Raw genomic sequence first — 12,948 nt, forward strand, 5'->3', positions numbered from 1 at the left:
CTCGGATTCAGTCCCTGGCCTGAGAACTTCCATATGCTGTGGGTGAGGCTGTAAAAAAATAATTTAAAAAATTTAAAATTTGGAATTGTTCTTTGATTTGGCCGCAGTTTTTGTCTCCAACTCCTATGATACTACATATTCCTGCATTTAACCAGTAGATTTAAAATAAACAATAATCGCATAGTGATTGAAAAGTCAAATTAAGCTTGAGTTACTTTCTGTTCTAGGTGACCACATCATTTTTACTTATATTGAAAATTTCTGGAATTTATTGTAAAGTGGAATTTTTATGAATAATCTCCCAGACATCCTATGTTTAAGACTTTCTTTTCCTAGCAATTTTTTGTCTGTTGCTTCCTGTGAAAGAAACTTTTTTTTCTTTTTCCGCCACACCATCAGCATATGAAAGTTCCCTCGGCCAAGGATCAAATCTGAGTGGGAGCCGCAACAACACTGGATCGTTAACCCACAGCTCTGGGCAGGGGCTCCAGCTGGCACCTCCACAGAGACAAGCCAGATCAATAAGCCACTGTGCCACACAGGGAACTCCTGAAAGAAATTTTTCAAAATAAAAATAAAAGATACTCTTTAATCAACTATGAGTGAAGACTGACAAGTCTAGCTATATTTCTCTTGAATATGAATATGCAAAAATTACTTTTGACAAATTTGCGGAAGTTAACTTTTTTAAAAAATTAGCGGAGTTCCTGTCATGGCTCAGTGATAACAAAAAAAAAAAGAAAAAAAGGAAAAGAAAGTAATATTATTCACCACTCAGGTTAATATGTAGTTATACATTTTTTGCTCATTTCTCAAAAAATACTGTAACTAAGAAATGTTAACCCATTACCCTTTCTTATATATTTTTAATTTTTTTGTCTTTTTAGGGCTACACCTGTCACATATGGAGGTTCCCAGGCTAGGAGCTGAATGGGCCTACACCACAGCCACAGCAACATGGGATCCCAAGCCACATCTGCTACCTATGCCACAGCTCATGCCAACACCCAATCCTTAACTCACTGAGTGAGGTCAGGGATTGAACCCAACACCTCATGGTTACTAGTTGGATCCATTTTCGTTGCACCACAACAGGAACTCCGAAGAGGAGACGTTTTAAAAATGATCCACCCAGGTGTTAAATATGCTAAGTATGCCACTGATTCCTCGTCACATTTTTTGTCTTTTGAGGGTCGCACCCGAAGCATATGGAAATTCCCGCGCTAGGGGTCAAATCGGAGCTACAGATGCTAGCCTAAGCAGAGCAAGGCCAGATCTCTAACCCACTAAGCGAGACTAGGGATTGAACCTGCGTCCTCATGGATCCTCAGGTTTGTTATAACTGAGCCACAACAGGAACTCTTTCGTCATCATTTTAAAACTGAGAGTTTTCCAGTTTTTAAAATCCTGATTTGTTGATCTTTTGGGAAAAAGAAGAGCTGGGACTAGAAGGTCCGAGTTCCATAAAGACAAAAATCAGCCAGGGGCGTTTATCCAGCTCAAACCACTTACATTATGTCAAGGTTTGGACTCCTCTGCTCTGCAACCCAGGCTGCTGCCTCTGAGTGGTCTGCTAGAAGTGACAGCTCCCCTGAGTGCAGGCGTCTCCTGTTCTTTTCTGGAAAGACAAGAAGTTACACACGCAATTCTTTTTTCTTTTTGGCCCTCCTCCTACTTGTATTTCGTTCATTTATTTAACACGTGTACCTCATTCATTTACTACACACACACCAATTGCTTGCTTGTGTGCCAAGCTCTGGATATACAAATATGAGCGGATAACGGTTTCTTTCCTTAAAAAGCTCTGGGGGTAATTAGAAAGATGACCCCATGCGCCCTAGACAACTGAAAGACAGTGTGGAGCTGTCGCAGAGCAGGACCCTATGAGGTCTTCCCAGCATGGACCCCCACTCATGTCCTCCATCTGCCTTTTTGACTATAGAAAAACTGTAGTCAAAGAATCAGAGAAGTGAGAAAATACAGAGAAAGAGGAAAACAAGACGTAATAATAGTTTAGCCATTCAACAAAGTCAAGGACCATCAGTTCTTCCTCAAGGACTATAGATAGTATTCTGAGCTGTGTCCTTGGAGCTGTTTTGCATGTGCTGAAGCCCCCAACGGGTATGATGCCCACAAGCACAACGATCTCAGACTAGTTTGAACCAGAAGGTTGATGATGCTGACTCCCAGTTACCTTGCCAGCAACCAATCAGGAAAATGTCCATGAGCTGAGCATGGCCTGCTCCCTAAACACCACACGACTCCTCACTAACGCCCTCCAAGGAGGACAAAGGCCTTGAGGCACTAGCCTGCCCTGTTCCATCTTCGCCTGGCAGTTAAAGCTACTTTTTCTGCTTCCTCCAACTCTGTCTCCACCCTTCTCTTTGGCATCAGGTACAGAGGCAGCTGAATTTCAGCAGCAAGACAAAGGAAAACTATCCAAGTTGGCCTGGAGAAGTCCTGGAAGGCAAGGAGCAGGAAGAGCTCTGGTATCTGTTGCTGTGAGGCAGATGAGAGACTGACAGAAAAGCATTGAGGAGTTCCCGTCGTGGCGCAGTGGTTAAGGAATCCGACTAGGAACCATGAGGTTGCGGGTTCGGTCCTTGCCCTTGCTCAGTGGGTTAACGATCCGGCGTTGCCGTGAGCTGTGGTGTAGGTTGCAGACGCGGCTCAGATCCCGCGTTGCTGTGGCTCTGGCGTAGGCCGGTGGCTACAGCTCCGATTCGACCCCTAGCCTGGGAACCTCCATATGCCGTGGGAGCGGCCCAAGAAATAGCAAAAAGACAAAAAAAAAAAAAAAAGAAAAGCATTGACATCTCTTCCCATCTTCTTACCTGATTACTAACAACTTTCCTGAATCTTAGTTTCTTCATTCTTTAGAAGAGTTTATATTTGCCTGTTGGGTTGTTTTGAACACATTAATTTCATTTAACAAGGATTCACTGATGGGATTGGCACATTGGCATATTGTATGTGGAATGGATCATCAACAAGGACCTGCTGTATAGCACAGAGAATTGTAGCCAATATTCTGTAATAACCTATATGGGAAAAACCTGGGGAAAAAAGGATATGTATATGTATAACTGAATCATTTTGCTGTACAGCAGAAATTACTACAATACTGTAAATCAACTATAATTCAATAAAAATTTAAATTAGTGAAAAAAAAAAAAAAAGGATTCACTGAGTGCCTGTTAGCACCAGGTGCTCTGCTAGGCAATAGGAATAACATGGTTAAAAAAAGAGCTATGGCCCCTGCTCTCATGGAATTTACAGTCTAGAGTATTTTCATTTTATAATTGCATTGATTTTAATTAAAACAGATTTTTCCAGCTTTACTGAGACATAATTGACATATAGTAATGACTTGAAGAAAGTAGAATAGCTGCAATAATGCATAAGAAGTTGACCTAAGTGTTCTGTATAGAACATGCACATACAGTGAGTGAGATTTGAAAATTGTGTTGTCTTTGTGCAGAAAGGAGGTGAGTGGCAGGCAGCGGAATATCTGGGAGAAAGATAATATAATCTCAAGTGCCTGGTGAAATAGTAGCTGCTCAAATTAAAATCACAGTTTTAAGCACTTTTCTTGGAATACCCCCATTTATTCATTATAACAACTCTCATTATCTCCATTCCTGAGTGGAAACAGATTAAATAATTTGCCCAAAGTAGGGGAGGCAGGATTATAGCCCAGGTAATCGGAGTTCAAATTAGGCACTTGCCAGGTGGAGGAGGGAAACAGGAAGCCGTTGTGGGAAAGGGGAATCGCTAAAACAAACAAAAAACAGAATTCTGGGCTTTCTATCCTGTTCCACTGATCTATATGTCTGTCTTTGTGCCAGTACCTTATGGTTTTGATGATTGTTGCTTTGTAGTATAGTCTGAAGTCAGGGAGCCTGATTCTTTCAGCTCCATTTTTCTTTCTCAGGCTATCTTTGGCTATTCTGGGTCTTTTGTGCTTCCAAACAAACTTTAAACTATTTTGTTCGAGTTCTGTGAAAAACGTCCTTGGTAATTAGATAGGGATTGCATTGAATCTGTAGATTGCCTTGGGTAGTATAGTCATTTTGATAGCATTGAGTCTTCCAATCCAAGAGCATGATATGTCTTTCCATCTATTTGTGTCATATTTGATTTCTTTCATCAGTGTCTTATTGTTTTCAGAATACAGGTATTTTGTCTCTTTAGGTAGGTTTACTCCTAGGTATTTTATTCTTTTGGATGCAATGGTAAATGGGATTGCTTCCCTAATTTCTTTCTGATCTTTCATTGTTAGTGTATAAAGATGCCGTTGATTTCTGCAACATCTTCTCAGATCCACCTCTTAGAGTAATGTCAGTAAAAACAAAACTAGGAGTTGCCATCGTGGCGCAGTGGTTAACTAAATCCGACTAGGAACCATGAGGTTGCAGGTTCGATCCCTGGCCTTGCTCAGTGGGTTAAGGATCCAGCATTGCTGTGAGCTGTGGTGTAGGCCGGTGGCTACAGCTCCAATTCGACCCCTAGCCTGGGAACCTACATATGCCGCGGGAAGCGGCCCTAGAAAAAGGCAAAAAAAGATTTTTCTCCCATTTGTAAAGACATGGAAACAACCTAGATGTCCATCGACAGAGGAGTGGATCAAGAAGATGGGGTACATATACACAATGGAATATTACTCAGCCATTAAAAGGAACGAAATACTGGCATTTTTAGCAACATGAATGGACCTAGAAATGATCATGCTAAGTGAAGTCAGTCAGACACTGAGACACCAACATCAAATGCTTTCACTGACATGTGGAATCTGAAAAAAGGACAGAATGAACTTCTGTGCAGAACAGATATTGACTCACAGCCTTTGAAAAACTTAAGAGTTTGCAAGGGAGACAGTTGCGGGGGGTGGAGGATGTGCTGGGGTTGTGGGCTGGAAATCCTATAAAAATGGATTGTGACGATCATTGTACAACTATAAATGCAATAAATCCATTGAGCAATAATTTTTTTTTCTTTAAAAAAAATAAATAAATAACCACCTTGTTACCTTCCAGAAAGGATTAAAATCAGCCGTGCTGAGAATGAGCCCCGTGTGGTTGGTGCGCGGAAGCGCACTGCCTGTGTAACTATTTCGGCTGACGGATGACATCCCTGCCACACGCCGCTCGGCGAAATCGCTTCTTAGCGGATTAACCGTGAGGTGCAGGGACAGTCTACGTGCAGGCGCACGTGGCACTCTCTGCCTTAGGTCCGGGGACTTTCCCCTAGGCGTAAATAAGGAACTAGTCCCTCGTTTGTAGCCTAGGAAACAGGCCTTCAGCACGAGCTTCACTGGTGGGTGGGCTCCTGTAACCTTTTATAGCTGGAAGAAAAAATTTATTTTATGATTAGGGTGAGGATGTGGACTAGTGTGGGAAACCACTTTATCGCATACTCTTCTAAGGTTGTAAGCTTCTGGACACTTTCTGGCTAACCGAATCCCTAAATGGAGATAAGAAATGAACTAATTTCTAAAATAAACTAAGCTGGGCTCCCGGTCCTATGCAAATAAATCCTGGCCCCGCCCATACGCTAGGTGGGCGTGACCTTCCAGGGAGGCCCGGAGCGGAACGGGCTCCAGGGCGCGCGTGCGCGTGCGCATGGGCGCGTGCGGCCAACGCCGGCTCCTCCCAGGTTCTCCTGTAGTCCGCCTGCAATGGCTAGCGTGGTCTCGCTAGCGGGTGCGGTGGGGCTGCTACTTATGTCTGCGCTGCCCGAGGTCCTCGGAGACCGCTCCAGCCCCGACCGCCCGGCACACCCAGGTACCACCGAGGTCTGTTAGAGGGAGGCAGGGACTGCCTACCGGCCCCAACCCCCAGCTCTACTGACCCGCCTCTGCCCTCCTCAGGAGACGCCGCCCAGGTCGGCCCCGAGGCCACAGAACTCCGGCGGCGGTCGCCGCCGCCCAAGGATCAGCGCGACCCAGCTCGAGCCGGGGCGTTGCCCTTGGGGGCGCTGTACACCGCGGCCGTCGTGGCTTTTGTGCTGTACAAGTGTTTGCAGGTGCGGGACGACGAGAGGAGGGAGGGGATGCCCGGGTTCTGAATCTCCCGTTGGGTCCCTATGGTACCAAGAACAAGACTCATTTTCCTGTCCATCTGTAAAGTGAAGACCTGAGTCCTCTGGGTTTCCAGCCTTATGAGATTATTTTGAGTAGCTATCGAGGTGAATGGCACTTGATAAATTGTAAATAAATAATGACCATCCCATTTAATCCTCCCATCAATCCAATGTAGGGGTTAGTCACTTGCTCAAGGTCACCCAGAGCTAGTAACTGGTGGAACTGGGACTTGAACCCAGCGACTGTCCATACTACAGTGAGTGCGGTTCCTGGTAAGATTCCAACCTTGGCACGAGCAGCTGATTACTTAGCCAAAGTGTTTTTAGAGTTCGAGGTACCAAGCAGTCTCAAGTTCTTGGGAAGGAGGCTCTGAAATGTGAACTGATAGTACATTTTGGTAGATTCAAACTGTTGAAATGGAACGTAGTACCTCCCAGGGCTCTGACTTTAGCCGTATCACTTAATTGCATTGGGAAATAGAGGGCTGAGCCAATTTGGAGATAGGAAACTAGGAAGGATAGCTAACCATGATTCATAATAAGACTGGACAAGCTAGGATGAGGGCTGGACAAGCTAGGATGAGGGACTGAATATAATGATGAAATTCAACATAGATAGATAATACTTTTTTTTTTCTTTTTTTTTTTTTTGTATTTTCCAGGGCCACACCCTCAGCATATGGAGGTTCCTGGGCTAGGGGTCTAATCGGAGCTGTAGCCTTCAGCCTACGCCAGAGCCGCAGCAACACCAGAACCGCAGCAACCCCAGATCTGAGCTGAGTCTGCGACCTACACCACAGCTCACGGCAATGCCGGATCCTTAACCCACTAAGTGAGGCCAGGGATCGAACCTGCAACCTCATGGTTCCTAGTCAGATTTGCCAATGGCTGAGCCACGAGGGGAACTCCAGATAATAAATTCTATTCTTGGACCCAAATATAGTCTGGAAGAAACATAATTTAACAGCAATTTATTGATTAATGAGGTTCAGTTGTGTGATGTGACAGCCCACTTCCCAAATCAATGCTAGGAAGAAGGTATTTTGTTCTTTATCTTCTGATTAGAACCCTGCGGGGGAATTCTATTGAGGGCACAACTTTAAGAGCACTATATCCTTTTTTTTTTTTTTTTTTTTGCTTTTTTTGCTTTTTAGGGCCGCACCCAAGGCATGTGGAGGTTCCCAGGCTAGGGGTCGAGTAGGAGCTACAGCTGCTGGCCTACAGCATAGCAATGCAGAATCCAAGCAGCATCTAGGACCTACACCACAGCTCAGGGCAACGCCAGATCCCACTGAGCGAGGTCAGGGATCAAACCTGCAACCTGATGGTTCCTAGTCGTGTTCGTTAACCACTGAGCCACGAACTCCCAGCACGATATACTCTTTAAACAAATCAGAGTAAAACTACCAGAGAAAACCATGTTAAATGAGCATTGACCGAGAAAGACTGGCACTATTAAACCAGAGAAGACATGAGAAAGGGGGTAGGGGGATATCGTGTTGAAAAGATATGATTTTGGAAGGCTCTGATCAGCACCATAATCAGATACATGAAGGACAGTTTTTGGCACTGTATGTAAATTAATAACCAGAGCTTTATCAAACTGGAGAAAACTGCTCCTTCCTGGAGGTGTTTCAGTAGACTGAATGACCATTTTTTGGGGTTACTGACATGTTGCTTCCTGACCTGGGTAAGGAGCTAGACTAGATGTGATTGTGATTCTCTGAGGTTAAAAACTCACTTGCTTTTGCTGCCTGAAATTCTCCTCCTCCTATTGGCTCTGGAAACTGAGGTTATGGAGAACTGTGTTGCTGCAGTGTTGTCCTTTCCTTTTTCCATAGCAGGGGAAAGATGAGGCTGCTGTTCTCCAAGAGGAGGCAGGCAAGAAGGAATCATTGCAGTCAGGTGGGTTTTGCAGAAGTCTGTGCTTGGTGGGGGATTAGGGGACAGAAAGTCAGTAACCATTGCTCTCCTTTTCTCCCCTGCACCAGAGCAACAGCTGGTCCAGCTGACACAACAGCTGGCCCAGACAGAGCAACACCTGAATAGTCTGATGGCCCAGCTGGACCCCCTTTTTGAGCGGTAAGGAGAGCAACGACCCTGTGGCCAGGGGAACTTGTAGGTGGGAGAGGTGCGGACAGAGATTGGGCAGCCTCTGAGCAGACATATCTGCAGTGTGACTACCCTGGCTGGAGCCCAGCAGGAGCTTCTGCACATGAAGCTACAGACCATCCACCAGCTGCTACAAGAGAACAAGCCAAACAAGGGTGTGGAGGTTCCAGAACCAGGTACAGGGCGGGGAGGTGAGATCTGGTGGAGGTAGAGGCAAAGCCACTGAAACTGGAGCATGCCTGATCTTCCCCATCACAGAGGCTCACATACCCTTTTCTAAGAAGTTATGTATAGAGGAGGACGAAGAAGAGGCTGGTGACAGTCAGGCCCGGGACGAGCCCCTCAACTGGAGCACAGGGACAAGGAACCTAGCTACTCCCAGGGAAATGGAGCAGGGCCTAAGGAGAAGATGCAGGAAAGCTGCAGCAGAGGGCCCCAGTCACAGCCCCCACTGGGAGGGAGGGGCAACAGCTGATGGTTTAGTAAAACAGAGTCTGTTCTTGTGACTGGATGCTCCTGTGTGCTTTTTCCATTCCAGCTGGTCACACAAACACACACATCCATACTAGGTGCCTAAGAGCAGCTGGGCCTTCTTGAAAAGCTTCCCTTATTAGGACAAAAAGAAGCCGCCTTCCAGTGCAGGAGCCCAGAAGATAGAGGGAGCTCCAGTCCTTTTTGTATTCCTGAGGCCACCATCACACCAGCTATCAGGGCACAAAAATCCCTTTTCTCATATCACATAGCTGAGACAGAAAGCCTTCTCCAAAAAGGAAAAAAACTTTACTAAAATCTGGTGGGAAAATAAATTATAAAAACTACATGCAACATAAAAGTAGACACATTTGCAAAGCTGCAACCTTGGTAAGTAGCTGTCCAGATAGAGCACAGAGCTTATCAGTCCCAAATCCCCTCCTTTGTGTTGGAGGGGCCGTTTCAGCAGAGGTTCAGTAGGTTCAGACTTGGTGTCCTGATTCTTTTTCGGCTGTTGCGTGGCATGTGGAGCTCCCAGGCCAGGGATCAGACCTGAGCCTCACTTGTGACCTAATTCGCAGCTGTGGCAACACCAGATCCTTAACCGACTGTGCCAGGCCAGGGATCAAACCCACGTTCCAGGGCTCCCAAGACACCACTGATCCCACTGTGCCACATTCTTAAGAGCTGGTCAAATGACGTGGCATGTCTGGGTCCCAGGCAAACACAAACTGACTCTGCTCTAACTATGAAGAGTCTGTGTTTTGTTAGTACTAAAGAAGATTGCTTTGTACTCCCAACTCTGACCTATCCCTGAGGTATCCTGGACTCTGGAATTCATAAGATTCCTCTAGTTCTTCTGGCTCCTGTGGAGAAAATAGTTCAGGCACTGGCATGAGCACTCTATTCCAACAAAATCACCCAGGGTGTTGGAGGGGGGTGGGGATGGGTCCCAGATGTGGGACACGCTCAGAACTCCAGTTCGTGGGCCTCACCACAGCACTCTTTTTGAGGGAAGGTAACTTACGAGATGGCCAGAGTCAGACTGTGGTACCAGAGCAGCAGTTCCTCCTGGTCTGTGGACATAAGCAGTAGCTTCTCATGGGGAAAGGTCAGCTAGGGAGAGACCACCTCTTAGCACATGGCTCAGAAAGTTCCAGCCATAAGCTGAAGGCCTTGCTGTCTCCATGGAGGTAATTCAGGGCTGAAGTGAGAAGCAGGCCAAGAACCCCAAGGCCTAGTATCCTCTCAATGTAGGTGGTTCAGTTCCTCAGGGGACTCCAAGCCAAGGAGATGAATGGTGCACAGACACTTAAGGTATTATTTTAGGCCTCTCCTCCCTTACCTAGGGCTTTTGCCTACTACTTACGCTGAGCAGTCCACCACAAGAGCCTCCTGAGTGGCCAAAGACCCTCTGGAGCTGACACTCCGCCATGGGGTAGAGAGCCCGACAGGCAAAGGTGCCACTCTGCAGCAGGTGCAATGGAGGTCGAGGTTTGGCCATGAGGAGCGCGTCAGAGAAAAGGAAGAACATTCGGGGCCGAGGCTTCCCCTGGGGAGGCACCACCAACAGCCAGCCCTGGCGTAGGAACCAGCGACCTAGGGGACAGGAGAGCTGTTATCCTGGTACAGCTCCAGGACCATGATCCACAGAACAGAAGGAAAGGGAGGCTGAGGAGACAGAGGGTACGTGCTGGTGGTGGAGACGAAAAGAGATCAGAAAAGGGCAGTTGGAGGAGTGAGGGGGAAGCCTGCAGATGACCTGAGGTAAGCCCCTTTGCCTGCCGTCCACTAAGCAGAGCCTGGACACGCTGGAGGTGCTGGTCATTCTTCTGTTTCTGACCAATGGTGTGGACTCTCTGGGCAGTCTCACTTATCAGCCGGGCTGCCCCTGGAATGACATCCCACGCCCAGCTCTCAGCACAGCTTTGATTTGGGGTGACCAGTGATGGTGAAAGGCCGTTCCAGAGGGGACCAGGGTCAGAGTCTGACTTCTTGAAGGGTAGGTAAACATGTCTTTGGATGCCAGGGACATATCAGACATTGGAGGGCAGAGCCAGAAAGGGGTACAGGAGAAGCAGTCCCCAAGGACCGCTGCAGAGGACCAAGAACATACTTGCCAGCTGTTCCTGGTCAGGGCTGTTGGGGCCTGTGTTTTCAGCCAAAGCAACAGCAAGATTCTCATACCTGGAATTAGACAGTTGGAAGTCTCTGAGGGGAAGTTGCGCTGACACACAAATCACGCCCTACACATATGTCAGTTGCAAGGCCAGGAAAGATCTGCTTGTGGCTGTTTTATCCCCCTCTCGTCTGGGACTCAGAACTTGGGTTTATACCACACGGCCCTCATCTTTTCCCACACTGAAGAGTCTAGGGCAGGTTGATCATAATTCAGGAGGCCAGATCCCAAGGTGAAAGTTTATCAACCCAAGGAGGATGCTGCAGACAACCTGACTATAAGTTCTTAACTTGTACTCAGGACAGAAATTCCAAGCCAGGTAAGCCCTTCATCTCCGGAAGCCCTGTTGCTAGCCTTAGTATAAGGCCTTTACCTCAATGTAAGTTCCACAGTCCCAGCTATGGGCCTGAGGCTGCAGAGCCCAGATACTCCAGTGAGTTCACATTTACTCTTGCAAAAGGTTTTTAGGAGCTGTTTGTCCAGGAGAGACACAGTGGGATGATCCCATGGAATCCCACAAAACTGAGAGCAGCAGTCATGCAGACACAGAAAAGAGGAGTTGGTTGAGTAAGGTTGAGTGGACTCACTGCTGGAGCCTTTGCAGAGGCAGAGGGAGCAGGTCCTGGAGCTGAAGACCCCCAAACTCAGGACGACCTTCCTGAAGTCGCACAAACCTCCGGAAACGTCTGTTCTTCTTTAGTTGCTCCTGGCGTGATGGGGAAAGGGTTGGCAGCAAGGAGAGAAGCCATTCCTTATACTGGATTCTTCCATGTACACATCCCCAGCCCTCAGGAAGCTGTGTGCTTCAGAGAGAACCCTGTCTCCCTACAGGGAACTTAGCACAGGGTGGTGGGGCACCCACAGGGCTCTATAAATGCAGGAACAGTATGAATGGAGTTTGGGTCTCCAGATTTAGAGGAAATGTACAGAGGAAGAGGGGAAGGATGTGAGATCTTCAGGTTACCTGCAGGGTGGTCCAGGACCTCTCAGCGTTGGCAGCAAATTGGGTGTAGAGCTCCAGGTGGGGACAGAAGTCCTCCAGCCCCTGTCCCCAGCGCCCTCCTTCAAGGTGGAGAAGCAGCTCTCTGCGTGGGTCAGGACAATGAAAGAGCAGCCCAAGAACTACCGAAGCACCACCTCTCTTAATCCTCATTAACCCTGCCCCAGAGGTAGTGCTATTATCCCGTTTTATAGGTGGAGAACTGGGGCAGGTTAAGGCACTGGGCCAAAACCACAGGGGAGAAAACTGGCAGACGTTGAATGTGGACCTGGGTTTCTCCGACTCTTGAATTCCGTGCAGCTACCAGAGGCCAGGGTTCCCCCTCCTTCTCTATCCCCACGCCCCATCTACTCACTGGCTGGCGCGGTAAATGAGCTCCCAGGGCCCAAACAGGGCCTGGCGCTCTGGTGGTCGCAAGGTGCCCTTGGCTCTCAGAATCCCCACAAAGTACTGCGGGAGGAGAGAATACAATACCGGTATGTAGTGCGCAGAGGAGGCTAAAGCCGAGGTGCCGCTAGGAAGTGTACAAGTCCGCCCGAGAGCCTTATGTGCAGGCGGATGGGCCAGGGCCCACCATACCCCTGGTCACCGACCTCGCAGAGACCCTGCCACACCCTCCGGTCCCCGCCCCCTACGGGAGGGTGCCCGGCCCGCACCGTGGCCACCAGCCCCAGCTGTTCCTGGTAGCGCCGCTCAGTCTCCAGCAGTTCCCGGGCAGTGCAGGCGCGTTTCCGCTCCCAGCGGGCACGCTGCTCTTGCACCGGGCACCGTGCGCTGGGACCCGGGATCTCCATGCCGGACTGAGGGATCGACGTTTCCTCCCGCAGCCCGCCGGAGATTCGAATCCCAACGGCTTCGGGGGCGGGGCCGGAGGGGGGAGCGCGCCCCCTGGCGCCTGGAGGCTGTGCGCGTTGAACCTCATCAGGTCTCTTCCTTAGGGCTTGACCCACCACCAGGGCGGCGCTGTAGGTGCGCGCCTGGGCAGGGCAGACTGGAGCAAGTGGGTGGTCGTCTTCTGAGTGGTACTAAGTTGGGGCAATAGCCTGGACTCTGAGTCAGGAGACTTAGAGGTTTAGACACTGGCAGGGCCGCAGTGTTCCACCCG

General features: G+C 48.4%; 2 protein-coding genes and 1 long non-coding RNA gene across 5 annotated transcripts; 1 reads left to right on the forward strand and 2 right to left on the reverse strand.

The window, feature by feature from the left end:
* On the reverse strand, positions 5,043 to 7,927 carry LOC106509199. The gene is made up of 2 exons (XR_001306517.2): positions 7,823 to 7,927; positions 5,043 to 5,344 (listed from the first exon to the last, which is right to left on the reverse strand). It is a non-coding gene; the product is annotated as an uncharacterized LOC106509199 (long non-coding RNA).
* On the forward strand, positions 5,605 to 8,704 carry CCDC107 (coiled-coil domain containing 107). Of its 2 annotated transcripts, none has more exons than XM_005660222.3 (6): positions 5,605 to 5,783; positions 5,870 to 6,024; positions 7,923 to 7,986; positions 8,073 to 8,163; positions 8,257 to 8,369; positions 8,452 to 8,704. In XM_005660222.3, exons 1-6 carry the CDS (start codon positions 5,678 to 5,680, stop codon positions 8,697 to 8,699), a joined length of 777 nt encoding a protein of 258 aa, XP_005660279.1. In that variant the 5' UTR covers positions 5,605 to 5,677; the 3' UTR covers positions 8,700 to 8,704. The 2 variants fall into 2 exon arrangements, with proteins under 2 accessions (XP_005660279.1, XP_005660280.1); XM_005660223.3 differs by having other exon boundaries at positions 7,926 to 7,986.
* Positions 8,717 to 12,738, reverse strand: ARHGEF39 (Rho guanine nucleotide exchange factor 39). Of its 2 annotated transcripts, NM_001195686.1 has the most exons (9): positions 12,500 to 12,675; positions 12,199 to 12,293; positions 11,808 to 11,928; positions 11,431 to 11,549; positions 10,781 to 10,851; positions 10,427 to 10,555; positions 10,034 to 10,263; positions 9,692 to 9,780; positions 9,480 to 9,530 (listed from the first exon to the last, which is right to left on the reverse strand). In NM_001195686.1, exons 1-9 carry the CDS (start codon positions 12,635 to 12,637, stop codon positions 9,515 to 9,517), a joined length of 1,008 nt encoding a protein of 335 aa, NP_001182615.1. In that variant the 5' UTR covers positions 12,638 to 12,675; the 3' UTR covers positions 9,480 to 9,514. The 2 variants fall into 2 exon arrangements, with proteins under 2 accessions (XP_005660248.1, NP_001182615.1); XM_005660191.3 differs by lacking the exon at positions 9,692 to 9,780 and having other exon boundaries at positions 8,717 to 9,530; positions 12,500 to 12,738.

Source organism: Sus scrofa, chromosome 1 (genome assembly GCF_000003025.6).
Source record: "Sus scrofa isolate TJ Tabasco breed Duroc chromosome 1, Sscrofa11.1, whole genome shotgun sequence".
NCBI classification, from domain to species: domain Eukaryota; kingdom Metazoa; phylum Chordata; class Mammalia; order Artiodactyla; family Suidae; genus Sus; species Sus scrofa.

Excerpts from the sequence above, each read along its gene's own strand:
- ARHGEF39 (NM_001195686.1), bottom strand. The coding sequence starts at position 12,637 with ATGGAGATCCCGGGTCCCAGCGCACGGTGCCCGGTGCAAGAGCAGCGT. Across the intron at positions 11,929-12,198 it reads CTCATTTACCGCGCCAGCCA|AGAGCTGCTTCTCCACCTTG; the intron begins GTGAGTAGATGG and ends TGACCCACGCAG. Across the intron at positions 10,264-10,426 it reads GGCAAAGGGGCTTACCTCAG|GTCGCTGGTTCCTACGCCAG; the intron begins GTCATCTGCAGG and ends CCTGTCCCCTAG.
- CCDC107 (XM_005660222.3), top strand. The coding sequence starts at position 5,678 with ATGGCTAGCGTGGTCTCGCTAGCGGGTGCGGTGGGGCTGCTACTTATG. Across the intron at positions 8,164-8,256 it reads CTGGACCCCCTTTTTGAGCG|TGTGACTACCCTGGCTGGAG; the intron begins GTAAGGAGAGCA and ends ACATATCTGCAG. Across the intron at positions 8,370-8,451 it reads TGTGGAGGTTCCAGAACCAG|AGGCTCACATACCCTTTTCT; the intron begins GTACAGGGCGGG and ends TCCCCATCACAG.